Source organism: Coloeus monedula, assembly GCF_965178545.1.
Source record: "Coloeus monedula genome assembly, chromosome: 19".
Lineage (NCBI taxonomy): Eukaryota > Metazoa > Chordata > Aves > Passeriformes > Corvidae > Coloeus > Coloeus monedula.
The window spans coordinates 4,884,402-4,909,125 of NC_138799.1; the positions used below are offsets into that span (position 1 = coordinate 4,884,402).

Consider the following 24,724-nt stretch of genomic DNA (forward strand, 5'->3'; position numbering starts at 1 on the left):
CACTACCAGGGGCAGCCACGCCGCGGGGACAGCCCGAGTCAGGCGCTGCGGGGGCAGCCCCGTGGCGGGCGGGCCTTCCACACCAGGCCTGGGCGGCGCAGAGCCCGTCGCTGTGGCAACGGGGTCCTTCCCTGAGAGCGGCGCACAAGATGGCGGCGCCCCTACTGAGCGCGGCGCTTCGCGGGGCCCGCGGCGGGCGGAGCTTCGGCACGGCCGGTGAGAGACGGGAGAACCAGGGGAGCCCCGAAACCCGCCGGGGAAGGAGGGGGGCGAACGGGAGAATGCTCTCGGACGGCTGTGTCCCGAGCTCCAGGCCCTGTCACTGGTGGTGTCCCCCCGGGTTCAGTAATGGGCCCAGGGTTGTTTCATTTATTCATCAATTGGATGAGGGGTCGATGCCTCCTCAGCAAGTTCGCTGACGGCACAAAGCTGGCAGGGATGGCCGATAGCCCAGAGTGCTGTGAGCCCTTCAGAGGGACCCGGACAGGCTGCAAAGAAGGGCAGAGAGGAACTGTCTGAAGTTCAACAAAGGCAAGTGCAGGGTCCTGCACCTGCGCAGGAACAACCCCAGGCACCAGCACAGGCCGGGACTCACGGGCTGGAAAAGCAGCTCTGTGGGGAAGGAGCTGGGGGTCCTGGTGGCCAACGAGCTGTCCGTGACCAGCACTGTGCCCCAGGGGACAAGAAGGTCACTGGTGTCCCGGGGTGCGTCAGGAAGAGCATTTGCAGCAGTTCAGGGAGCGATGCTGCCCCTCTGCTCAGCCCTGGCGAGGCCTCCCCTGGAGCAGTGTCCAGGTCTGGGCTCCTCGGGATGAGAGAGACACGGAGCTCTTGGAGAGGGTCCCATGGAGGGCCACAAAGATGATTTGGGGACTGGAGCATCTCTGTCCTGGGGAAAGGCTGAGGGAGCTGGGGTCAGAAGGGCCCTCGGCCCTGTCTGTCCCTGTCTGCAGGGAGGGGGCAGAGCAGGGACCAGGCTCTGCTCCGTGAGGCCCAGCCATGGCACAAGAGGCCACGGACACAAAGCGATGCCCAGGAAATCCCATCTGGACATGAGGCAGAATTTCTTCCCTGTGCAGTGACCAAGCCCTGAACAGATTGTCCAGAGAGGGTGTGGAGTCTCCCTCACTGGAGATATTCCAGAGCCATCTGGACACAATCATGTTCCATGAGCTCTGGGATGACCCTGCTGGAGCAGCGAGGTGGGATCAGATCACTGTGGTCCCTTCCAGCCTCACCCACCCTGTGACTCCATGAGTGTGGCTGTGGGAGGTGGGGATGGTTCCCGCCCTGGCCGTGCTCTGCCCATCCCAGGCTCCTTTCTCTCCCTCTGAACCCCTCGGGATCTCTGTTGCTCTCCAGCTGTGCTCTGGAAGAGGGCAGCCCCGCTGGGGCCAATGCCCAACGAGGACCTGGACGTCGAGAACTTGGAGGCTCTGGAGAAGTACCGGAGCTTCAGGCGGTACCTGCGGCTGGCAGAGCAGGAGAGCAAGAAACCACGCTGGTGGAACACCTACCACAAACACACCAACCCCCCTGCAGGTAGCCAGGGAACATGGGTTTGTCCCCAAACCAGCCTGTGAGGAGCTGGTGAGGTGCTCTGGCACAGGGTCCCGTGTACAAGTTGGCAGAGTGCAAATGTCTCCAGGAAGAAGGGGTGGCAGTTTTCCAGAGGGAGGGAGGCTGGCCAGGACCTGCCAAAAGACACAGAGCAAAGAAGTGATTCCTTGGAGCCCCAGTGGTGCCACAGGGAGCAGACAAGGACCCAGAGCTTCAGGCCTGCAGCAGATAACACAGCTGGGCTGCTCAGCAGCTGGAATGGGAGGGCCATGAGCTGGGGAAGGAGGAGCAGGAGCGTGGAGGTGCAGAGGGGACAGAATCAAGTCCTGATTGTCCTCTCAAGTCTTTTCTAGAGGGAGGTGTCCCTGTCCATGGCAGGGGTTGGAAGAGGATGGTCTTTAAGGTCCTTCCCAACCCAGACCCTTCTGTGATCCTGATCTCTGGAAGTCTGTGTGTCTCAGATGTTTCACAGGGGTTTGTGTTTGGGTGGTTTGAGTGCTCACATGTTTCACCTCCTCTCTTTTCACCCCTCCCTGAAGAGCCCCAGACAGACATCGGCTTGCCACGTGAGAAGCTGTCACGGGCAAAGGAGATCAAGGAGAGAAAGAGGATCCTGAGGGAGAACCGCCGGAATGCTGAGATGGAACGAGCAGCACGGCTCCGGACTGGTCAGTGCCCCAGCACCTCCCTTCCTGCTCCAGCTGCCCCAGCTCTCCAGCAGCTGCCTCTGCATCCTCCCTCTCTCCTTGCAGTGCTCATTCCCCTCGACGACGTCAGGGCTGAGTGGGAGAGGACCAGTGGCCCGTTCCACAAGCAGCGCGTGGCTGAGCACTGCGGGGTGTTCCGGGACCTGTTCAAGGGGGCCACCTTCACCCCCTGGGTTGCCCTGAGGGTGCACTACAGCCAGGAGGACGAGCACCTCGTGCCAGTCTACTATGGGAACATGGTGACTCCGTCAGAGGTGCGTGAGGGGAGCTGGGAACAACCTGGAGCCCCTGGGAAGCCTGGAAGTTTCTGCCAGATGCTTCCGACAGGCATGGCTCATTCCAGGGGGTGCCTTTTACAAGGGCATTTCCTCTGTGCTGAAGGAAACTATTTAATGGATGCAACAGGGACAGAGATTGCAGGTTGTCTGCCAGGAGGCTGATGGTTATTTATGCCCTGGGGCTCTCCAGGTGGATTCCTCAGTGGCCTGGCAGTGCCCAGTCTGTGTTGTGTCTGAGCCTTGCCCAGACACAGTTCATGGAAGCTGTTGTGTGAGTGATTTACCTTCTCTTTATGTTGCTCTTTTAGGCTTCCAGTCCCCCTGCAGTGTCATACGAGGCAGACAAAGGTTCCCTCTGGACCTTGTTGCTCACAAATCCAGGTGAGCAGAGAGTTCTTTCAAGGAACACATTTAAACTGGGTTGTTTCACTCAGCTTTTGGTTAACTCCTGATTCTCTCAGCTGCACAGTCAGAGATGATGAAGACTGGAAGTGTTCAAGGCCAGGTTGGAGCAACCTGGTCTAGTGGAAGGTGTCCCAGCCCATGGCGGGCTTTAAGGTCCCTTCCAGTCCAAACCATTCTGCAACTCTGGGATGTGATATCTGCTAGGTACCTATGGAGGAAGGATTGTAGCCTCCCCAAATGTGTAGCAGTTGAGAGAGGGGATGGTGACACAACAGGACCTGTGTCATACTGTAGAGGAAACAATTCTGACTCCCATCTTTTGTTCACCTCCAAACTCCTCTCCCTGGGCAGTCTGCCTGGAAGGCAGCTTTGCTGACATTGTTCATCCTGAGAAACCAAGGCACAGTGAGGCATGCAGCTGCCCAAGAAGATTTCAAGAATCTTGGAATTAGATCTGCAGAGTGCTTCGCTCCTCTTTTTAAACTCAGTCCTATAGGAATGAGTTCCTTTTCCACTAGGGAAGGAATGCTGGGAGGTCTTGAGCTGCTCCCTCTGGTCAAAGCAGGTCTGGGCCTTCTGACTTTGGGGTCGATGGTGGCACCAGGGTGTCCCTAAGTCACCTTTCTGTGTTGTGTGTTGGCAGATGGACATTTGAGGGATGCAGACTCGGAGTACCTCCACTGGCTGGTGTGAGTACATCAGAGCCACGTGCTCTGTGCTTGTGGAGTGGGCAGAAACTCCTCCAGCAGCTCAGAACCAGTGGCTTTCCCTGGTGGTCCTGCCATCAGCTCCTTTAGCCCCATGTTCTGGGTCCTGCTAAAGGTGCAGGAGTTCCAGATGTTGCTGCTGTTTGGCATTCCAGTCACTGGGTGTGATTTTTCCTCTGATGAAAGCAATCTCTTCTATCTGTTCCCTTATCAAATGGGGCAGAAATCACATCACAGCATGGCAGAGTGATTTGCAGTCCAGCATGAATGTGCTGGAGGGAAATGAGTGTAAATGTATTTGTGTTCAGGACCAACATCCCAGGCAGTGACATCAAGTCTGGTAAGGAGATGTGCCATTACCTGCCCCCCTTCCCTGCCATGGGGACGGGCTACCACCGCTTCATCTTCCTGCTCTTCAAGCAACGCGGTCCCATCGACTTCAGCCAGGACGCTCGGCCGACGCCGTGGTAATTCCTCTGCTCACGTGCTGGGCTTGGCTGCTGCTGCTTCTGGGGTTCATGTGCCTGTCTCTGCAGTAGGGGAGCAGCTCCTGTCACTCTGTAGGGTTCTCCAGGGTTGCTTTGGGTTTGTGTGTCCTCTGCAGCCACAATCCCAGCACTGCAGAGTCCTGTTGCTACAGAACAGGCTGTTAGAGAGTGATTTGTCGTGCACAGAGCTGGAGACACTGGGAGATTTCCTTTTAGTGGCTTTCTTTTCCACCTCTTTCATATGCTCTGGGGTGATATGGAGCAGGGTACTGCTGCAAGGAGAGATTCACCTGGTGCTTGTGTCTTGTTTCCAGCTACAGCCTGAAGATGAGAACCTTTAGAACATTTGACTTCTACAGAAAGCATGAGGATGCCATGACCCCAGCAGGGCTGGCATTTTTCCAGTGTCAGTGGGACAGCTCTGTCACTTCCACCTTCCATCAGCTGCTCAGTAAGGAATGGGGATGCTGGAGGAGGGGGTCTGTGGGTGGGACATGGCCCTGGGGCTGCAGGGCTCTCACTTGGTCTTGGCACTTGTCCAGGATCAGCACAGAATAAGCCCACCTGAGCCATCCTCCTCCAAGCTAATGGCAGCCTGAAGGAACAATCCCTAAAAGGCTGTTTGGATGAGGATTTTAAAATAACTCCACTGGTGTATTTGAGCAGCCCTGGTCTTGTGTGGGTGAAGGGGGGCTGTGGGGTTCAGATGTGAGCCCTCCTGCTGACCCTGTCACCCCTTTGCAGACATGAGGGAGCCGGTGTTCGAGTTTGTGCGGCCGCCCCCGTACCACCCTCCCCAGGTGAAGTTCCCTCGCCACCAGCCCCTGAGGTACCTGGACAGGTACCGAGACACACAGGAGCCCACCTATGGCATTTACTAGGAGCTGGCCCCCTCTGGTCCGTGGGACGCTGGCTCCTGGATTTCCTGCACTCCCCTCAGTGCCTCAGGAGGGAAATGACAAAGTCTCAGCCCCTCAGCTCCCAGTTCCCCCGTGCTGGGAGCTGGCATTGGGTGCTCATAGGGCTGGCAGCTGCGGGGTCAAGAGGCTGCTTAACGAGAATGTTCAGAGTGAATCCATGGCCAGGGTGAAACCCTGCTCCTGATTCTGCAGCAGAGCTGAGCAGTGGCTGGCAGGTTGCATCTCCCCAGAGATGCCCTGCCTTGCTTCCCTGCAGGGATCACAGTTCTCCTTTTGCCTGTTTATGGAACAAACAGAGCCAGGCCAGCCTGGATTTCCTCCTCTCACAATGCTGCGGTTCAGGACTGTGTCAGATTTTATTTGTGCAGTCCTCCTGGAGAGATGAGTCTGATTAAACACTCTATGAGCAGTGCTGGCATGTGTGTCTTTATTGGGAAGAACCTGTTACCCTGGCCAGTTGGAACAGAGCTGGGGAGCTCAGCAGGATGCAGGGGAGATGGGCAGCCCTTCCCCTGGCCGGAGTCACTTCCCTTCTGGGATGTTGTACTTTGGGAAGAGTGTGGCTGCACAGGTGGTAAACCTGCACAAAGTCGGTGTTTGTGGAGGTGGCTTCAGCTGCCCAAGCACACAGACCTCAGCCTCCTTCCCCTCTCTCCCTGGACAGGACATGCCTGGTGTGGGCAGGTGGAGCAGAAGCAGAGCTGCTGCTGGTGGTGGCCTGGCACTGCTGCTGCCAATCCTGTCCCCAGGCCTTGGAGAGCCTCTGCTCTCTGCTGTGCTCCACTGTGCATCCCGTGTTCACATGAACCCCCAAATACCAACACGTTCTGCTGCTACAGCTGCCTCTGCCCAGCTCTGGTTCCCAGTGACTTTCCTTCTGTCAGGAAATTGGAGCCTTCAGCAAACAGCTGAGATTGGGCTGAAGTTCCCCCGTGCTGCCTATGCTCAGGGTTGATACCAGTTACCCCAGAGCTCCTTGAACTCCCCTCCTGTCCTGAAGGGTTCTGGGGTCTGGTTTAATCTGGGATGAGTGCACTGGGGAGGTGCCCACGGTGGGGACACAGGTTCCAGGCAGACACACAGGTCATGTTACGCCTCTCTGGGCTTTAAATATTTGGTCAGAATTGACAGATTGAGCCCAAAGGAATGTTTGGGGGCTGAAGCTCTGCTGGGACATGCAGGGAGTTGTGACATAGATCCTAAGTCCTCTCCTGTGTTTGGGGGCGTGGTTCTGAGCCTGCCTGTGGTACAGAAGCTGGTATGGATGATCCAGCAGAGACCTGCTCCCTGCTTGCCCTCACCTGTGCAGGTGAAAGGGAAGCTGCTCACGAGGGGAGGCTGCAGAGCTGCTGCAAAACGAGGCCATCCCGGCAGCGTCAGCAGCCTGGGAATGTGTGCAAGAGATAGCACGGGGGCCTGGTACAGAGATAAGGCTTGGGCTGGGAAAACTGGAACTGAACTGTGTGACAACGAGGTGAAGGTTTGCAGTGCACAGGCACCACACTGGCCTCCGGGCAGGAGACTCCACCTGCCACCTGAGCAGGGACAGGTGGCCCAGGTGGCATCTTTATTGCGTTTCAGGCTGCTGATGTGCACAGGTGTTGCAAGGAAGTTCGTAGGAAAAGGCGTGGTGGGTGTGCATGGGGACATGGCAAACAGCAGGAGCTGTGCTTTAAAAGATGCAAGGGAAGAACAGGGCTGGTGCTGGTGTGTGTCACAGCCTTGCCGCTGCACGGGGAGGTGACACGTGGCTGCAGCAGCAGAGGGTGCCTCTCTCTGTTGCTTCCCAGGCAGGAGCTCTGTACTGAGGTCTCTGTGGCAGGGGGGACTGCCCAGCCCTCAGGGACCCAGCCCTGGCAGAGCTGAGGATGCCTGGAAGTTCTCTCAAAGGGCAATGGATAAAGGAATGAAAATCCAGTTGCACATCGATATACACGTGTGTTCATGGAAATACACATTGACCCCTGCCAGCCCCCTGCGCGTCTCCCTGTGCTGTCACTGCAGCATTCCATCCTCTCCGGAGTCTCCCACTGCGCTTCACAGCCCTCCCTCTCCACGGGGGAACAGCTCCAACCCTCCCTGTCGTCTCGTCTCCCCAGCGTGTGGCACAGCCAGTGTGACGAGGGGGCAGCCACCGGGTGTCACTTTAAGAGCGCGTCTGCTCGGGAGCCCTGCCCCGCCTCTGGGCTCAGCGTCACCCCCTCTCCTTCGTCTGCGCGCAGGAGTTTCTATTTCCCCAGCTTCTCGCCCGGATCCCGGCAGAGGCAGGATGGCATCACCCATCTCGCAGAAGCTGGAGGAGAAGCTGGTGTGCTCCATCTGCCTGGAGCTGTTCAGGGTGCCCGTCACCTTGCCCTGCGGCCACAACTTCTGCAAGCGCTGCATCGGCGACCACTGGGACAAGCAAAAGCAGGCGCCCGCCGGCAGCGACGCGAGCTACACCTGCCCCGAGTGCCGCAGGGGCTTCAAGCGGTGCCCGGAGCTGGAGAAGAATGTCACCCTGTACAGCGTGGTGGAGCTGGCCCGGGACACTGACGCGCGGGGCTCGGCCACGGGCCGGTGCGAGGTGGCCCCCGGCGAGCTGTGCCCGCAGCACGGGCGCCCGCTGGAGCTGTACTGCCAGGACGAGCGGCGCTGCATCTGCTGCGTCTGCACCGTGCGGGACTGCCAGCGGCACCGGCGGGTGCTCTTCGAGGAGGAACGAGCCAAAAAGCAGGTGGGTGACAGGGCTGGGGCCATGGGAGAACAGGGGGTGTTGTGACAACTCAGGCGCAGCGCGACATCGACTTCCACCGCGCCGGGTCCTGCTGCAGGGATGCGATGTCCCTCTGTGCGCCAGAGTGCCCGCCCTCAGCTGGACATGGGGTTGGCCAGGGAAATGCCACCAGTGCCCGGCTGCTCCTTGAGAAACCAGGTGTTGTCAGCCCCAGCAGCAAGCTGAATAAATCCAGCAGCACGGGATGAACGGTGCCGTATGTGTTTGTGACCCTCTGATCTAGAGGAAACAGCTAAAAAAGGGGTGAAAGCACAAAAAAATCACTTCTTTGTTACCCTGAAACAGAGTCCCCTCCCCAAGGCACTTCCTTCCCCATTAGTCTCGTCCTGCAGCCCTGAGAGAGTCCTGGCGGCGGAGTGGGCAGCAGTGGGCTGTTCCACAGGATGTGCAACTGGACACGACTGGGAGAAATGACTGGATGTGACACTCAGTGCTCTGATCTAGTTGAGGGTATTCAGTCAAAGGTTGAACTCGATGGTCTTGGAGGTCTTTTCCAACTATAATGATTCTATGTTGGTGCCTCCCTTCACAGACCCTTTTGAAAGTATCCCTGGAAAAAGCCCAGGAGGAATCGGAGAGGATTGAGCTGACAATGAAGGAGCTGGAGGTGCAAACACAGAGCATCAAGGTAACGTTGCAGCCTCCCTGTGCTGGCCTGTGGGTGGGAGCACACTGGTTCTCATGGCTCTTCCTGCCCAGGACTCCTCCGAGGAACTCAAAGCTGGGATTCAGAGCAAATTCACCCACCTGAGGAAAGCTCTGGAGGATTTCCAGTGTCGGACAGTGGCCAGTATTGAGCAGGAGCAGGTGGTGGCACTGGAGCATGTGGAGAGGAACTGGAACCTCCTGAAGGACCGCCTGGATGTCCTTGGCCAGCACAGGGAGAGGGTTCAGAGCCTGCTGGCCTGCCCTGACCACAGGACCTTCCTCCAGGTATCACTCTGGCACTGAGTCCTTCCCTTTCCTTGGGCCTGCACCCTTTTGATGACAGCAGAATCATGTTCAACCCCTTTCCCACTGGGAATGCATCTTCAGTTTGGCTCAGAGACGTGATGGGGCTGTGGAGAGGAGCTGTTTTTTGGGAGTCCCTGAAGAGTTGTGTGGGTGATGCTGGGATGCCCCTGTTGCCCAATAGGGAGACATGCACAGTCCTGTCCAGACTGGTGCATGGTGTCCGTGCGTCTGTCCGCAGGAGTTCCCCCTGCTCCCACCTCTGGAGAGCCCAGAGGCACTGGTGACTGTGCAGTTTGATGTAGCTGCTGTGATCAAGCCCATCTCTGAGATCCTCACCGACCTCTCCAGGCTCCTGCTGGAGGCCTCGCCTGGCTCTGTGGTCCCCAAAGTCCCCGACCCCGCTGGCCAAGGTAACCCTCCTGCTCTCAGGGGTACTTTGAAGGGTTCTGAGTCAGCCTGAAGCAGAGCCTGGCCTGTGTCACTGCTGGGGACACAGCTGCTGGGCACAGGGGGTTGGAATGGGGACACACATTTAATGCTCAGCAGATGAAGTGGGATGAGCCAGGTGGCTTTCCTGTGGCCCTTCCTTGCTGGAAATGCTGAACCATAGTGGCACGTGCCTGCTCCCAGGTTTGGATACAATGGAGTTCCTCCTCCTCCTCCTCCTTCTCTTCTTCCCATGAAGCCAGGAAGAAAAATGGTTTTGGATGGCATTACTCAAAATGCCCATTCCCATCTTCCACAGGCCCAGGGCATCCCCAGGAGCTGGCGGTGAAGGTTGTGGCCTCTCTCCCCAGGTGCCAGCTCCGAGCTGAGCTTCTGAAGGGTAAGGAGCACAGGGGGGCCTGGAGGGAGAAGCACCTCACTGGGGTCCCCAGCAGGAAGAGATGTCACCAAGCTGGGCTCCTTCCTGGGAGGAGGGTGGTCGTGGCTGCAGGGACAGGGGCTCCTTCCCTGGTTCTTCCAGCGTGTCTCTCTAAATGCAGAGAAGGGTGGTGTAGGGACAGGGTGGATGGGCTGGGATGGGAAAGGACTCATTAAGGGGATTAGCAGCACCAGGAAGTGCTTTCCCATGGAAACTGAGGTTGTCTGGTATTGGATCAGTCACTGCCCTGCATGGCATAGCCCCAGTCCAGAGCCCTGCCTGCAGTCATTGCTCTCTGTCCAGGGACATGACCTCAGCATTCCTAGCTACAGTCCTTTGTGTCCCCTTTCCTCCCCCGGCCCATCCCTCTCCAGTTCTTAGGAATTTCCTCTGTGCTCCTCTTCCCATCTCCTCACTCTTGGGAAGAGGGCTGGGTAATGTTCAGGCCGTGTTGGTCGTGTCACTCTTGCCAAGGAGGCAATCTCTGCCTATGGGAGCTGTAGGAATTCCTTCCATCAGGCCCCACAGAACATTCTTAGGGTTATTAATAGGAAGCCCCTGTTATTTATGGGCAGCAGACAGGAGCCCAGCCCGCTGCCAGGCCCAGGTGTTGGGGGAGGAAGGTGGGGTGCTGGTGGCCAGTGAATGCCCACAGCAGGAGCTACCACAGCCCATGCAGAGGAGAGTAACTCCCTGTAATACCATATTTGCTCACTTAACACTTGGTTTTCTCCCTCTCTCCCCATCCACACTGGTGTTTTTTGCTCTTAAAACCAAGCACATCCCTCTCAAAATGGCCACAGAACCACTGTGGTCACAGTGGCCACTTGCTGATTGTTAGCTGGGTTGTGCAAGGACTGTGCAAAGCATCGTGTCTCAGTGCCTCAACAGCTATTTCTGGGCTTTTCCATTCCCTCTAGGGCAGGTGTTGCATCCTCCCTACTCCCCTTCCCCTCCAAACAGCCTGTTCCCTCCTATTTTGGGAGCCAGCCCTACAGAATTTAAACCCCATCGTTGCTGGGGGAGTGCAAAGGTCTGATGAAGTATTTCAGCCCCATCCATGTCCTTGTTCTTCCCAGACCACCGCAACCTGACCTTTGATCCCAAGACAGCCAACAAGTACCTGGAGCTGTCTAAAGGTGCCCGGAAAGCCAAGCACAGCCCCAGCCCCGTCCCTGGGCTGGAGCAGGGCCCCCGCTTCGAGCCCTGGCAGGTGCTGTGCACGCAGAGCTACGGCCCCGGCCACCACTACTGGGAGGTGAAGATCTCCAGCCACTCCATCATCCTGGGGGTCACCTACCGAGGGCTCCCCCGGGAGCAGCAGCAGGGCCACAGGTTCAACATCGGGCTGGATGGGGGCTCGTGGGGGCTGCAGGTGAGGGAGGATTGTTACCTGGCCTGGCACAAGGGCCGGGCTGAGAAAATCCAGGAGCAGCTTTATAAGAACCTGGGGGTCAGCCTGGATTATGACAAGGGGCTCCTCTCCTTCTATGGCCTCGGGGAGAGGACACAGCTCATCCACTCCTTCCACAGTGTCTTCACTGAGCCGCTGTACCCCGTGTTTTGGCTGTGTGAGGGGCGAGTGGTGACGCTGTGCCAGAGGGACTGAGCCAGAGCCAGGCTGGCAAGTGCCAGGCTGGTGCCATAGTGGAGCTGCAGCTGAGGCTGTCATTGTACAGTGGGACCTCAGTGCTGAGGCAGGTGTGGGGTGCAGTGTTTTAACGAGTTGGTGAGGACAGATATGCAAATGAACCCGTTTGGTTTGCAAATGCAAATATCACAATAGTGACACACAGCAGGGCAGCAGGGCTGGAGCTCACTGTGGAGGCATATGTGGGCCCTGCCCGTGCAGACAGAGCAAGGGAAGGGGAGATAAGAGGGGTGAAAATACCAGGTTTTCCTCTTTCTCCTATCCCTGCCAAACATCCCAAACCTTGGAGAAGGTTTGGGATAAGGGGGATCCCAGAGGGAGGGGTTGCTGCCACAGGATGCTCTGAAGCAATTTGGAGGGATCCCTGTGCTCCCACTGCCTTACATGCAGGCAGGTCCTGCTCCCTCAGCCCCTCTTGGTCTCCTCTTGCCACTCTCAGGCATGGCAGAGCAACTTCTCAGGGTTCTATGCTGCAGCTCTTTGTACAATGCTGCTTTTCCCAATAAAGCTCTGCTTTCCAACTGGCTTAACCTTGCTGCTGGTGGGAAATGTGGGAGCAAGCAGCAGTGGGGGTGAGGGGGAGCTGGGTACCCCTGCTCTCACACCCATTCTTGCAGGGCCCCATCCTGCCCCTGGCCTGTGACCAACCCTCGGAGTGAGCAGCTGCCAGGGAGTGCAATAGTTCATGCCTCAAACATTGATATAAAGTTTTGCTCATTATAACAAAAACTGTATAAAGAAGCTACCACCAAAGAAGCCTCCCTGAAGATACCTGGCTGGGACTTTGGACTGTAAGTGAAGCTGCCTAGATGTTCAATTATCTCAGGCTTAGGGAAAAACAAATGAGGCTGAGGGAGAAGAGTGCATCCACAAGAAAGCCAAACCCAGCAGCTGTGGGTCACCCAGCTGAGAGTCACCTCTGGTTGGATTTGGGCTGGGGGAGACCACAGCCCACAGAAGCCAGGTTCACACAGACTCCCCCCCTAAACGAGGTGGGGGAAGGAGGTTTCAGGTGTAACCTCTGGTCAGAGGCACTGAACACCCATCCTCCCTTACACAAACTGGCCCAGCTGTGGAACCCCCAACCCACAGGCCACATCCACGGGACATTCACATGACAGGCAGCCAAGGGGGTGTCATAATCCATCAAAGACCCCCCGAAAGTGCCCCCCCAGAGTCATTCCTGGAGACTGGACTGCATGTGATGCAACAAACCCAGAGTCTGTTTTAGGAGACAATGGCAAACTCCCCCCACCAGGGAGGTGCCTGGGTTTTCCTACCTGGCCTGAGCTATATTAACCCATCAGATTCTGTGCATTTTGGGGGGGAATCATCACCACCAAGAAGACCAGCTGGAGAGGATCAACAGAGCATTGTTGGGATCCACAGATGGTGATATTTTCCTTATTCTGTCTCTGTCACTCTCTTTCTGTCCCCCCCACCTATTTTCTATTTCTTTCTCTCTCTCTCTCTCATACTTACTGTCAGATAAAACCCATATTGTCACTGGCATATGGTCTCGTTTGCACCTTCATTTGGGCAGAGGCATTTCTAAGAGCTTTGATAACCAGATCATGGCACCAGCTGGCAGCAGAGCCAGAAGGTGCTTTATTTACCATAGCACTGTGATAAGGAAACCTGGTTTCCTGTTGCTCTGCTCCGAGGTTGATTTGGCACAGAAGAAAATCTAAAGTTTTCATTGATGTTTTTCCAAGGCCGAGACCGCAGGTCCAATGTTTCCTCCTGCTCCCGTGGGAATGCTGGTGAGGATTAACAGGATGAAACTGGGCACTGCATTCAAAGGTGCTGGGGACATGAATGCCTGGGGAATGAATCACATCATTTTTTCCTTTGGGGACAAAAAGCTTAAAAGGATCGATCCCCTTCTTCAAGAACAGATGTGATTTGTTTTGTGCTTCCTCCTTCACTCGACACCTCCCCGCTCCTCCCAGCCCTGTCCTTGGGTGAGGCCTTGGGCCAGCATGCACCTGGGACCTTATCCAAGTCAAAAAATTGTCTGTGTGTCCTGCACAGAAGGGGTCCAGAGATCTCATATTTATGGGGCAGATCTTCACTCTAAAAGCACTTCAGGGTCTCCCATCCCTCTCTGGTGCCTGCCAGCTCCTGCCAGACCCCAGAGGAAAAGGGGACAGTGACTGAGCCGGGATGTGGGCACTGCAGCCCTTTTTGGCCATGGGGAGGGCTGATGCGGGTCCATGGACACAAGAGCTGGCAGGAGAGCACCTGCACCTATGGACTGGGGGGACTCAGGACCTTCCATGTGGCCCCAGGGTGGGGAGCAGCTCCTGGGGAGCAGTGGAGTAGCAGCAGGTCCTGGGGGGGGGGGGGGGGAAAGGAATGCTCAAGGGGAGCAGCAGACCCTTGGGAGGGGGATTGGAATGGGCTGGTGACAGCTTCCCGAGATGGGAGATTTGAGGAGGGTCAGCAGCTTCCCTTGGGAGCAGAAGAACGCTGGGGAGGGTCCAGATCCTTTAGGGGGTGGCAGACCCTGGGTGGGGGACAGCATATCCTCATTAGGGTGACATCCTCTCGGGGGTGGGGGGCAGATCTCCCTGAAGGCAGCAGATGCCGGGGAGAGGGCCCAGATGGGAGCAGATCCCATTTGGGGCGAAACACCCCGAGGAGAGCGAGTGCTTGGGGACCAGATCCCATTTGGGGTGAGACCCTTCCCAGGAGGGCGGGTGCCTGGGAGCAGGTCCCGGAGTTGATGCCGTGAGCTCCCGGAGGACGGAGCAGCCCCTCCGGCACCGCGGGAAGCGGAGCCCCGGCTGCGGTCGCGGGGAGGAGGAGCGGGCGGGCGGGGCGCGGCTGCCGCCCGCCTCCGTCGGGGCTGGGACCGGGGCCGGGGCCGGTCGGGGCGTTCAGGGATGGATGCTGCGCCCGGGAGCGCCCCGCCGTCCTCCGCCGCGGCGTTGCGGCTGGCGCTGGCGACTCCGGGGCTGCCCGAGGGTCCCCTCGGCTGCCCCATCTGCCTGGACGTGCTGCGGGACCCGGTGACGGTGCCGTGCGGACACAACTTCTGCCAGGGCTGCTTGCAGGCGCTCCGCCAGCGGCCAGGCCCCCCCGACGGCGGCGGGGCGGGCGGAGCCGCCCGCTGCCCGCTGTGCCAGGAGCCCGTCCCCGCGGCCCTGCGGCTCTGCAAGAACCGCGCCCTGTGCGAGCTCCTGCCGCTGCTGGCGGCCGCCGCCGGCGGCTCGTCCCCGCCGTCCCCGGCCGCCGCGTCCCCGATGGCCCCGGGAGCCGAGGAGGAGGATGCTGCGGGAGAGGAAGGAGCGGCGGTGCTGTGCGATGTGTGCCCGCCGGGGTCCCGCGTGGCGGCGGAGCGGTCGTGCCTGGTGTGCCTGGCGTCCTTCTGCGGGGCGCACCTGGAGCCGCACCGGCGCGCCCCGGCCTTCCGCGCACACCGGCTGGTGGCCCCGCTGCGCCGGCTGGAGGAGGGGCTGTGCCCCCGCCACCTGCAGCCCCTCGACGGCTTCTGCCGCACCGAGCAGAGCTGTGTCTGCGCCCGCTGCCGCGCCCACGAGCATCGCGCCCACGACGTGGTGCCCCTCGAGCAGGAGCGGGAGCACAAGCAGGTGCGTGGGGTGGGGAGGGGCGCGGAGGTCCCCGCGCGGGTGCTGCGCGGGTGAGACCGTGGTGTGGGGGTGTGCTGGGTGGTGTGAGCTGCGGCATCCCTCGGAGGGGTTCATCCTGCGCCCGTGTCCCCACGGGGAGCCCAATCCCCACGTGGGTGTGTGCAGGTGCAGCACTGGAGGGATGCCCTGCGTGGGGGGTGCTGTGCTCTCACCCCTCGGGGGATCCCACCCCAGCATACGGACAGGGTGCTGTGCCATCAGGGAACCCCTGGGATTGGGACAGGATGGGCAGATCGGGGCAGAGCCGCTGCCAGGCATCCCGTGGGGAGTTCTCCCGCTGCGGAGCCGAACTCGCAATCCCGTGGGTGTAGGGCTGGGGCGACGGTGCCTGGAACACCCCACGGTGGCCACCCCCGCGGTCATGGGGCACCCGCCGTCTCCGTCTCGTTCCCACAGCTCCATCAAGGCGGTTTTTCTGGCCGCGCTGGCAGCCGGCCCGGCCGCCGCTCCCGCTCCCCCAGCCTTTTGTATCCTGCCGTTTTGGCAGTGGGGGTTTTTCCATCACTCCCATTCCCAGATGCGACTGAGTCACCTCCTAAACTCACACCCACGAGCCTTCCCAGGAGCCGGGGCTCCAAGCCCAACGTGGTGCTGCCTTCCTGGGCACTGCTGCCTTGAAGGCGTGGGGCCTCTGTGGGGCTGCAGGCAGGTGGGAACCTGTGAGGCTCACGGTGTGGTGGCATCTCGCATGGCCATGAGACATTTGGAGACCTTGGGAAAGTTTGCCTTTTCCAAGGAGGAGCCCGGGGTCTGGCAGGGAGCACAGCAACAGCCCCAAGCCAGCTCCACCTCCTGATGGGCTGTTAGGATTGCAGGAAAACCCTTTTATCGGCATTATTAGTCATGAGGTGCCTTAAAATAGAAAGTGTGTGTAATCCCAGCCCCGAGGAGCTGTCAGACCTCGGCAGGCGCTGCTTAATGTCGCCTGCACGGCCTCCGTGACTGCCCTCGGGCTGGGATGGATGCACGGGGAAAGCGCCTGTAGCTGCTCCCCGGGCACAAGCACTGCAGGGAGCAGGGCCAGGGGCTGGGCATCAGCAGGGAGCTGCCCTGGCTGGGGAGAGCCCTCCTGGCTCCCGAGGGACCCGTCCTCGTGATGGGCAATGGCTGAGCCAACAATAGCGCGTCAGGAAACGCTGTGTTCGGAAGGTGCTTCCTTTGCAGCCCGTGCTCCGGAGCTGGTTTGCTTTGCTCCTCAACAGAAACCTCCAAGGGGACTCTTCGCTAAGTTTCTGAGTGCTCCAGGTCTGCCTTTCAGCTTCTGCACCAATCCCAGGTGGATTTTTCCCAGCCGTGGGTACTCGCTAAGAGCACGCACTTAGCTGTAATCACTGCCTGATGGGTTTGCTTTCAGATTCCTGTTTTGTTTGCTTTCTGCTGGGACCAAGGCAGGGAACGTGGAGTTGGACATGATCCTTTGCAACCCAGGCTGCTCCTTTCATTTTCCAGCTGAGTGAGAAGGGATGTTTGCAGATTGGATGTTGCAGGGAAGGAAAACAGGAAACCAACTCATGGTTCCCCTTGCATGCTTCACTCGAAGCCTGGTAGCGAGGTCACGGTCAGAGAGGCTCTGTGGGTTGAGCTTCGGGAGAGGCAGGATGCCCTGCTGCTCCCACCGGGACTGGGGGTGAAGCTCAGTGTTTGTCCTTGATGTCTGCAGGCCCAACAAGCCAAATTCCTCAGCGATGTGGAGAACGAGCTGGAGGAGCTGGCAGTCACCATCGCCCAGGCCAAGAAAATGGTGGAGCTCATTAAGGTGACTCTGTGATGGCTTTGCTCTGTTAGTGAAGCTCTGCTGGGCTGGGGGTGGAGGAGAAGGGGCTGTGAGATTTTGGGGTGCATGGGGTGTAGAGATGGTGCTCACAGGAGCACCATAAAACGATGGTGATCCTGACAAAGATCCCTGAGCATTCTTGCTCCTCATCTCTGCTAACCCTTGTGGCATCTCTGGTTGCTTTAGTTTTTAACATGGAAGAAGGAACAGGGCAAGAGCCATCCCAGGGCATCCTCTGGGTCTTGCACCTTCCCTTCCCAGGCTCATTGGGGGTTGTCCTCTTTGGCCCTTGTGCAAACACATCGCTTTCCTGCTTGGGGACACCAAATGTGGTGCAGCAGTCAGTGGCAGTGCCCAGCCATGTCTCTTGACAGCTGGGCTATGATCTGAGTTCTTGGGGGAAGGGGGTGATGGGGTATCAGGGGGACCCCACAGAGCTGAGAACTGGGTGCTGGGCAGGGCACAAGGGTGCCCTCCTGCACCCTCACCTGCAGGACCTGACCCCTCTCTCCCTGCACTCAGGGTGCTGCCACAAAGGAGAGGGAAAGGGTCGAGAAGCTCTTTGCAGAGGCCTCTGAGGTGCTGGCAACCTTCCAGAAGGAGGTGATGGGATTCATCCAGGACGGGGAGCGCTCCATGCTGGGGGAGGCCGAGGCCGATCTCCGCTGGAAGGAGGAGAGACGAGCCAAGCTGGCCCAGTGCAAGCAAAACCTGGAGAACGTCCCCAGCACCGACACCATCTACTTCCTCCAGGTGGGATGGGGCAAGAAGGAGCTGACAATGTTGTATTTTGGGGTTTTGTCCCATTCCCCATGGAGCTGGGGGCCAGGAACCCTGGGATGTTCAGGCTGCAGAGTCTCACTCCTGTCAGCACAGTCCTCTCCCCTCCTCTCTCACAGGGGGACCAGGCAGCCGAGATTTTCCCCTCCATCACCCCCACCTCTGTCCTGTCTGTGACTCAGGAGAGGCTGATGTGCTGCCCAGAGCAGTACCCCGGTGTGGGGGGCAGAGAGTGAGGGGTTGGGGTGCCCCACTGCCTCCTCCAGCACCCCCCTCCATGACAGCCCAGGAAGAGGAGGAGATGCTTCTCCTTGCGAGGTGGGCATGGTCTGAGTCCGGGTTTGAAAGTGAGTGAAGAGAAGGTGCCAGGAACACGTGGCCGGGAAAGCGCTCTCCTCCCTTGTGCTGTCCTTGGGCCAAGTCCTGAGAGCTGCCAGATCCCAAATCCTCCAGGGCTGGGTGGGGCTGTGGAACAAGAGACAACTTTGGCTTGTTTGAAACCTTCTGAAACTCCATCTTTTTTGGCTCAGGAATTTCAGGCCTTGAAAGTAGCCATGGAAGAAAACCTCTCTCCACCTTTGAGCTTCCAGAACGAGCTGAACTTCACCAAGTGCACCCAAGCCGTGGGTGCCGTAAAGGATGTGCTGTCCACTATCTGCAAAAACCAGTGGAACCACTTGCAGGGGAAAGGAATTGATGGATTGAGTTGCCAGGAGACGGAGGAAGGTTTGTGTTCACCCGGCCCCTGTGCCTGGATGGTTCCCTGTCCCTTTCCCTCTTCCCTGCGTGGGTGGGAGGCGGCTGCAGGCTCCATGAGCACTGGCCCCTGGCCTTCCAGCCCTGGAAGCTGCTCAGCACGGGTTCCCTGCACGTTGCACAATCCCTGTCTGGGCTTACGCCTCTTTGAGGTTTTGTGAATTTTTCCACAGAGACCGGAGACTGGAGAGGCAACAAACAGCCTGGGAGTTAGGCAGGGCCCTGTGGGAGGGGGCAAGTGGCCAAAGTGGCCTCCTGTGAAAGGGGACTCTTCTTCCCAGGACAGACAATTCTCCTCACTGTGGGCTCCCAAACCTGCCAGGGTTAGAGAGCTGATGTGGCAGCTCTCTCCCATGCTGTCTCATGTAACCTGAGCTCTCTCCTTTCTCATTTTCTTGGATGCCCATGGGAATTGCAGCCGGTTCCTTGCACCCCTGCCCACCTGCCTGGGGTGACCAAAGTGGTGTCTGTCCTTTCCTGTGTAGGAGCCACTGGGGATGTTCAGGGGGAGTGGGGATGCTGGCTGGGGCTGTGACAGCTGGGTGCCATCAGGGGCAGGGGACGATGCTCCAGTGATCCCTTGCTGGTGGTTTGGTTCCTTTGCTGATGCAAACCCTTCTGTGCCTGTCTCCACAGCATTGGCCGAATCTCGATTTCCAGACAAGCCAAACAATCCTGCCTGCCTGGAGAGCCGTGATTATTTCCTGAAATGTAAGCAGGGGACTTTTGCGTTGGCGGTTGTTGCTAAGGCCCATCTTCCCTTTCCTCTCTCTGTCCTGCCTGCCACCGATGCAGCAGCTGTGGGAGTGCTGCCACCAGCAGAGGAAATACTGCTTGGCTAACAGGGAAGCCTCCAAGCTTTCCTGACAACAGTCATAGCCTGGTTAGGTGATGGTTTTTTCCCCTCATCTGTGGTTCTGCTGGCCCAGCTGCCCCTGGGGGGCTGCAGGCATCCTGTGTAATTCCTGCTGCCTTCCAGCCCTTGGCAAATTGGATCCTCTTTAAGTTAGATCAGAGTTTGGGCATCTGCCTTGTTTGCTGCAGGACCCTGAGCTGGTGAGGGTTGTCTGCAGCAGCAGAATGACAGGGATCATGCAGTGGTTGAGCAGAGTGGGGCTGGAGAGGCTGAGGCTGGAGGGTGCAGGGCTGGGCTTGAGCTCCCACACCCCACCTGTGTGTCCCCAGCCTTACAGGGATATGGGGTCACCTACTGACATAGGGGACAAGATCTGCCTCAGTGGCACAGAGCAGAATAACCTGGGCTCAGGGAGTGTGTGCTCTTCTGCTGTCAGGTTGGGACATGCAATGCAGTTGATCGTGATCCATGTCCAGGGTTGTTCCTTGGAAGAACTTCCTTGGGCATCCCTCTCTTTGGGATCCATCAGTGGTTCTCACATGGCCCCACTTGCCAGGGGCTGCCTGTCTGTAGCTGTGACATGCCTGGCTGTTCTCTCTTCTTGGGGTCCCTCTTGACTGCATTTATCTGTGGTTACCTGAAATATGCTTTTATGTGAGATTTTCTTACCACCACTCTGTCAGGTGGATTCTTCAATGTCTGGTATCATGGTTGAGCTCATCAAGCAGCCCCTCTGCTCTCTCCTCTGCCCAGTTACCTATATCCATCCTGCTTATGAGACCATCAGCTCTTTCAACCCCTCATCTTCATTGACTGAAATTTGCCATGGGACTTAAAAGCAAAGGGACAGAGTGATGGGACAGGTCAGAAAGAATCATACTCATCATTGAAGGCTGGGGCAGGGGGATCAGAGCAGGGACAGCTGGGAGGATTTCCTCGCATTTCCCTCCTCATGCTCACTTCTCTTTCTTGCCCCATGCAGTCGCCTTCATCATCGACCTGGACAGTGACACAGCTGACAAGTTCATCCAGCTGTTCGGCACCAAGGGGGCCAAACGGGTGCTGTGCCCCATCCCCTACCCGGAGAGCCCCACCCGCTTCATCAACTGCGAGCAGGTGCTGGGTTTGAATCTCATGAACAGGGGCAACTACTACTGGGAGGTGGAGCTGATCGACGGCTGGGTCAGCATCGGGGTCATCGCCGAGGACTTCGACCCGCGGGAGCCCTACAACCACGGCCGCCTGGGCAGGAACGACAGGTCCTGCTGCCTGCAGTGGAACGGCCAGAACTACGTGGCCTGGTTTGGTGGCTTCGAGTGCCCCATCCAGCAGCCCTTTTTCCAGACGATCGGCGTCTTCCTGGAGTATTCGGAAAAGGCTTTAACCTTCTACGGAGTCAAGGACTCCAAGATGACCTGCCTGCAGCAGCTCAAGGTCTCCCCCTCTGCCAAGGGGAAGTCTGACCCATTCCAGAACAAGATCAACCGCCAGTTTGCCTCTCTTTTCTCGTGCAAGCTGAAGCCAGCCTTTTTCCTGGAGAGTGTGGATGCCCACCTGCAGATTGGGCCGCTGAAGAAGGATTGTGTGTCGGTGCTGAAGCGCCGGTGACTGCCCAGGGAGCAGGGCACGGACAGACCCACAAAAGCCTCTCCTGCAGGTTATTACCACCTCTCTTTGGTAGCCCTGTCTGTCTCTGTGGCAGCCCTCCCTCCTCTCTGCACTGTTGGGGACCCATGGCTGGATGAAGCCTCCTGATGGGCAGGGCTGGGGGCCAGGATGGGGCTGGATCCAAGTGCCAGCTCTGCCACTGAGCAAGCTTGGGCGAGTCCCTGTGCTGCTCCCTGCCCCTCAGCTTCCCTTTCTGGACATCAGGGACTGCGACAGCCTTTCTTGGTAAAGCGTGCTGCTCAGAAGTGCCACAGGGATTTGGAGCTGTGCCTTGGCCACCTGCCCAGTCCCTCTCCTTTACCTCTGCTCATGCAGCCCCAGCAACTCGTGCAGATGCTTTGTGCCTTATCTCAGGCTCTGTTGCTGATGCTTTTTTAAGTGCTGCCTCATCAACACCTTCTGCATGCTCCTAAGGAAGTGCCTTTGATGGAGCAAGCCCTGCATGGACCAGGTGAACCCCCAAGGCAGTCTTCCCTGGTGCCACATCACCGCTGTGCCCTGGCATGGGTGAGATGGTGCTCTGGGGAGAGGGATGTGGAGGAGCCTGGCTGGGTGCTGGGGTGATGCTGGGGTGATGCAGCACCTCTCCATGCAGGGCTGCCCTCCCATTAGTGCTGTAAACGTGAAATGAGGATCTCTGCCCAGCTGGGAAAGGGAGAAACCTCCTGCCGAGAAGCAGCACCACTGTTCCCACCTGGAGATGAGGAAGGGAACAGCACAAACCAAATTTTGAGGATGTGCTTTAAGCAAACACATTCTTTGCAAAGTTTTACAGCCAAATTTTCCCCCATGTTTTTGATGACACTACTGTTTTGGGGGCTTTTAGTACTGTTAAACTACCAACTCTTCAAGAGCCCTGGGCACACTTGAGCTGAAAATCTGCCCCTCAGCTTAGAGATTTTTAAGTGACAGAGGTGCTGTGAATATGTCCCAGAGATAAATGGTCTGCTTTAGTGTTGTAGGGACAGCTGTGAGTGCCTCGATAAAGGTGCCGCATCAGTCAGCTACTAAATGACCCTTTAGACTCTGGGAATAAGTAACAATTAACAAAAACTACTCTCAAGCGAGAGGGAACACTGCTCCCTTCAGGAAAGGTGGAAACTTGAGGTTGTGAGACCAAACTGCCAGTTCACATGTCCTAAGGGAGCTTTTTCAGAAGGAAAACACAGAAATACTGCCTGTGAGGGCAGCACAGAGCAGTCCCTGTCTCAGCACAGCGTGCCTTTCCACAAGTTTATTTTTTCTGGGGTTATTTTGCTACCTACCTCCCAAAGCTAGCTTTACAGAACCGTGGTGCTGTGTAATGTACACCTGGAGAGAAAATACAGAGGGTCAGGTTCTTCACTGGCATGAGTGAGTCAGGGATGATGCAACAACAGTCAGCAGGGATAGTAAACAGCCCATTTAGCTAAATATATGATATATATACCTTTTTCCCCCCGAAGGATAAGCTGGAAATCATAGTGCTATATTCAAGTGAAGCCAAGGGAAAAATGTGAATGTGAATAAAAGGCAGGTACAAAGCTGGGAGGTTTGAAGTTAAAGGCACGGTTCATGTAAAGCCACGTTTACATGCTGAGGCTCAAAGAACTCCTTTACTGCGACTCCTTTGCCAGCACTGCCAATTCCTGCTGGCACAGAAAGAGCTGCCAGTCCCCAGAAAATTGGGATATTTGAGTGGATGAAGGGTCTGAGCACAGCCACCCCTTCCCCGGGGCAAGGCTGGTGAGTCAGTTTGGGAAGGGGCTTGCTGGGATCTGTCTGCCAATTCCTCCTCCTCCTCCTCCACATGAGGTGACTCCCAAACTGCTGTGAGCAGTGGGAAAAGGAACAGTAGGCCTTCCAGAGTGAAATCTTCAGCTGAAATCTTGGCCTTTCCTGGCTGGTGGGAATGCTGCCCAGACTTCTGCCCGGATGGGAATTCATTCCCTGCGTCCTGAGCTCCAAACCCTCTTTGTTTGGCTGGCGCCAGCGGCCCCTGCAGAGCTCAGGCCTTGCACGAGATGTCAGCGGTGACACAGAGCAGGCATCGCTGCTGCTCTGTGCACACGGGGAGAACTTGGAGTCAGGAATTCCTGATGGGATGAGAAAGATGGAGCTATGCCACAGCCTGTGCATGGTCACATCCTGGGAGGACGAGGAAGGGAAGGAACCTTCATCTCTACAGGAAGAGATCTCCCATGTGGGCCCCCATCTGTGCCCTATATCTCATTTATTCAGGCAAAACTCCCACCGTTTGCAGCGAGGAGTTTTGCCAGAGTAAACAGAGCAGATCTGGGTCTTTGTGCTGTTTAATTTTGCTGTAGGCATATTGATTGCTCCACGGGGAAACCCGTGCTGGAGCCACGCATCCCGCCCTTCTCCACATTTCCCAATGCACAGACACAAACCTCTGACCCCCTTCAGGGCTTGGGAGGCTCAGAGGGATCCTCTCTTTCCACCCTGTCACCACGTGGGAGCAGCTCAGGAACCCACGGCGGTGTCTGGGCACGGTGTCTGGTTGTGCCGTGGCTTTGGCTGAATTCATGGGTGCAGCTCTGATGCTTTTTCCTGGTCTTAAAATCAAGAGTCAAACATGGTTAAAAGGGGAAGAGGGATTTTACCTTGGTATTTATTTTAAGGATCCTTAGGTGCACACGTCCAGGTCATATGCATTGAAATGCACCCTGCAAAAAAATGTCCACCCCAAAAGATCGGATATATCATTATAGGTTTTACTAATTAGCAGATCTATCAAAGATTCCCCAATGAGAGGCTGGAATGAGCCCCCCTCCCCAAGGAGCCTTCTCCTGGATGGCTCTATCTTAGTTTACAGAATGTGTTCTGGAGCGGACCTTGGGCTCTGGGGCACACTGATCCCTACCTACAAAGCTTCTAAAATGCTGAGTCTCTCAGCTTGACAAACAAGTCCAAGAATGTAGGCAAAAAGCACTAGGAATACAGAAGTTGTAAAAAAAGGTATAACAGGGGTATAAAAGAAAAGGCAAAAAATCTTCATGGCATCAGCTCCATGGAGCTCCTGTGGATGCACCGCAGCTGGGAAGTGCTGCCCAACCCTCTCTTTCCTGCTGCTTGCTTTTAACCCGGTTGGGAGTACTATAAACCCTCCTGGTTTAGGGGTGATTTACAACAGGAGCAGTCCCCCAGGAGCTGGGTCAGAGCTTGCTCTGTGCTGCCAGTAATTTGGGGTGTAAACTGGAATGATTAGGGAATGTGCACTGCGCCAGCTCGGGATCCCTGATTTTGCTGTAAACAAAGGGTTAAATGCAGGGTGAGGTGAGTCGAGATGGATCGATAGCACTTGGCAACTTAAACAGCCTTTCCTTGTTCCCTTGGGTTATTTCTGCTGTCGCAGACTGTTCCTCTTTTTAATTAGGATTTTTTAAAATACAGTAACTGTAGGGTATTTTCCAGTGTGTGAAAAAGACCATAACAGAATAATATAATGGTGTTAGAGACTATGATTTGTCCATTAAATATTATACTGTCATTGCTCTGGGTTGTCTTTCCTTTAAATACCAAACCGTTTGAGTTGTCCCATTATCTCATGTTTACTTTTCTGTGTCCTGTACATCTGACATAAAATAACACAGATTTTATTTTCCAAGTGTGTCCAAGGGAATTCTGCCATATACACATTTTTATTGCAAAAGGAGCGGAAGAACCTTAAAATCCAATACCAGTTGTCAGCCCTGGGCAATTCAAAGCAGCAAATTGTCTCAGTTGTCTCTTCTGTGTCCTCATACTACAAATAAAAAAGATTAGCAGATTAGGTGTTTTTTCCTTAGTGTTTTCAAGTTTGAGAGTATAAATTTCCAAGGTTTTCTATGTAATGAGGAGGTCTAGAGCTCCACACACACACTGACAATTACAGCAGCATCTTTTTTTAAGTGAAGGCTGCTTTTTTTAATCCCAAATGCCAA

The 24,724-nt window shown here is 56.7% G+C and overlaps 3 protein-coding genes across 3 annotated transcripts; all 3 read left to right on the plus strand.

Moving 5' to 3' along the window:
* Window positions 1-121: 121 nt before the first annotated feature.
* Window positions 122-5,477, plus strand: MRPL38 (mitochondrial ribosomal protein L38). Its single transcript, XM_082294259.1, has 9 exons — window positions 122-216; window positions 1,363-1,542; window positions 2,100-2,228; window positions 2,313-2,521; window positions 2,854-2,926; window positions 3,594-3,639; window positions 3,966-4,124; window positions 4,460-4,596; window positions 4,890-5,477. The coding sequence occupies exons 1-9, from the start codon at window positions 150-152 to the stop codon at window positions 5,024-5,026; spliced, it is 1,137 nt and encodes a 378-aa protein (XP_082150385.1). The 5' UTR covers window positions 122-149; the 3' UTR covers window positions 5,027-5,477.
* A 1,857-nt stretch (window positions 5,478-7,334) lies between these two features.
* On the plus strand, window positions 7,335-11,269 carry TRIM65 (tripartite motif containing 65; the record flags this gene model as incomplete). Its single annotated transcript, XM_082294366.1, has 6 exons — window positions 7,335-7,781; window positions 8,374-8,469; window positions 8,541-8,774; window positions 9,034-9,205; window positions 9,541-9,621; window positions 10,740-11,269. The coding sequence occupies 6 exons, from the start codon at window positions 7,335-7,337 to the stop codon at window positions 11,267-11,269; spliced, it is 1,560 nt and encodes a 519-aa protein (XP_082150492.1).
* Window positions 11,270-14,199: 2,930 nt separating this feature from the next.
* Window positions 14,200-24,242, plus strand: TRIM47 (tripartite motif containing 47; the record flags this gene model as incomplete). Its single annotated transcript, XM_082293977.1, has 6 exons — window positions 14,200-14,907; window positions 16,628-16,723; window positions 17,264-17,494; window positions 18,052-18,247; window positions 18,914-18,988; window positions 20,116-24,242. The coding sequence occupies 6 exons, from the start codon at window positions 14,200-14,202 to the stop codon at window positions 20,739-20,741; spliced, it is 1,932 nt and encodes a 643-aa protein (XP_082150103.1). The 3' UTR covers window positions 20,742-24,242.
* Between the last annotated feature and the right edge of the window lie 482 nt (window positions 24,243-24,724).

Coding starts and splice junctions, on each gene's coding strand:
- MRPL38 (XM_082294259.1), top strand. CDS start 150: ATGGCGGCGCCCCTACTGAGCGCGGCGCTTCGCGGGGCCCGCGGCGGG. Junction 2,229..2,312: donor AGCAGCACGGCTCCGGACTG/GTCAGTGCCCCA, acceptor CTCTCCTTGCAG/TGCTCATTCCCCTCGACGAC. Junction 4,597..4,889: donor CACCTTCCATCAGCTGCTCA/GTAAGGAATGGG, acceptor ACCCCTTTGCAG/ACATGAGGGAGCCGGTGTTC.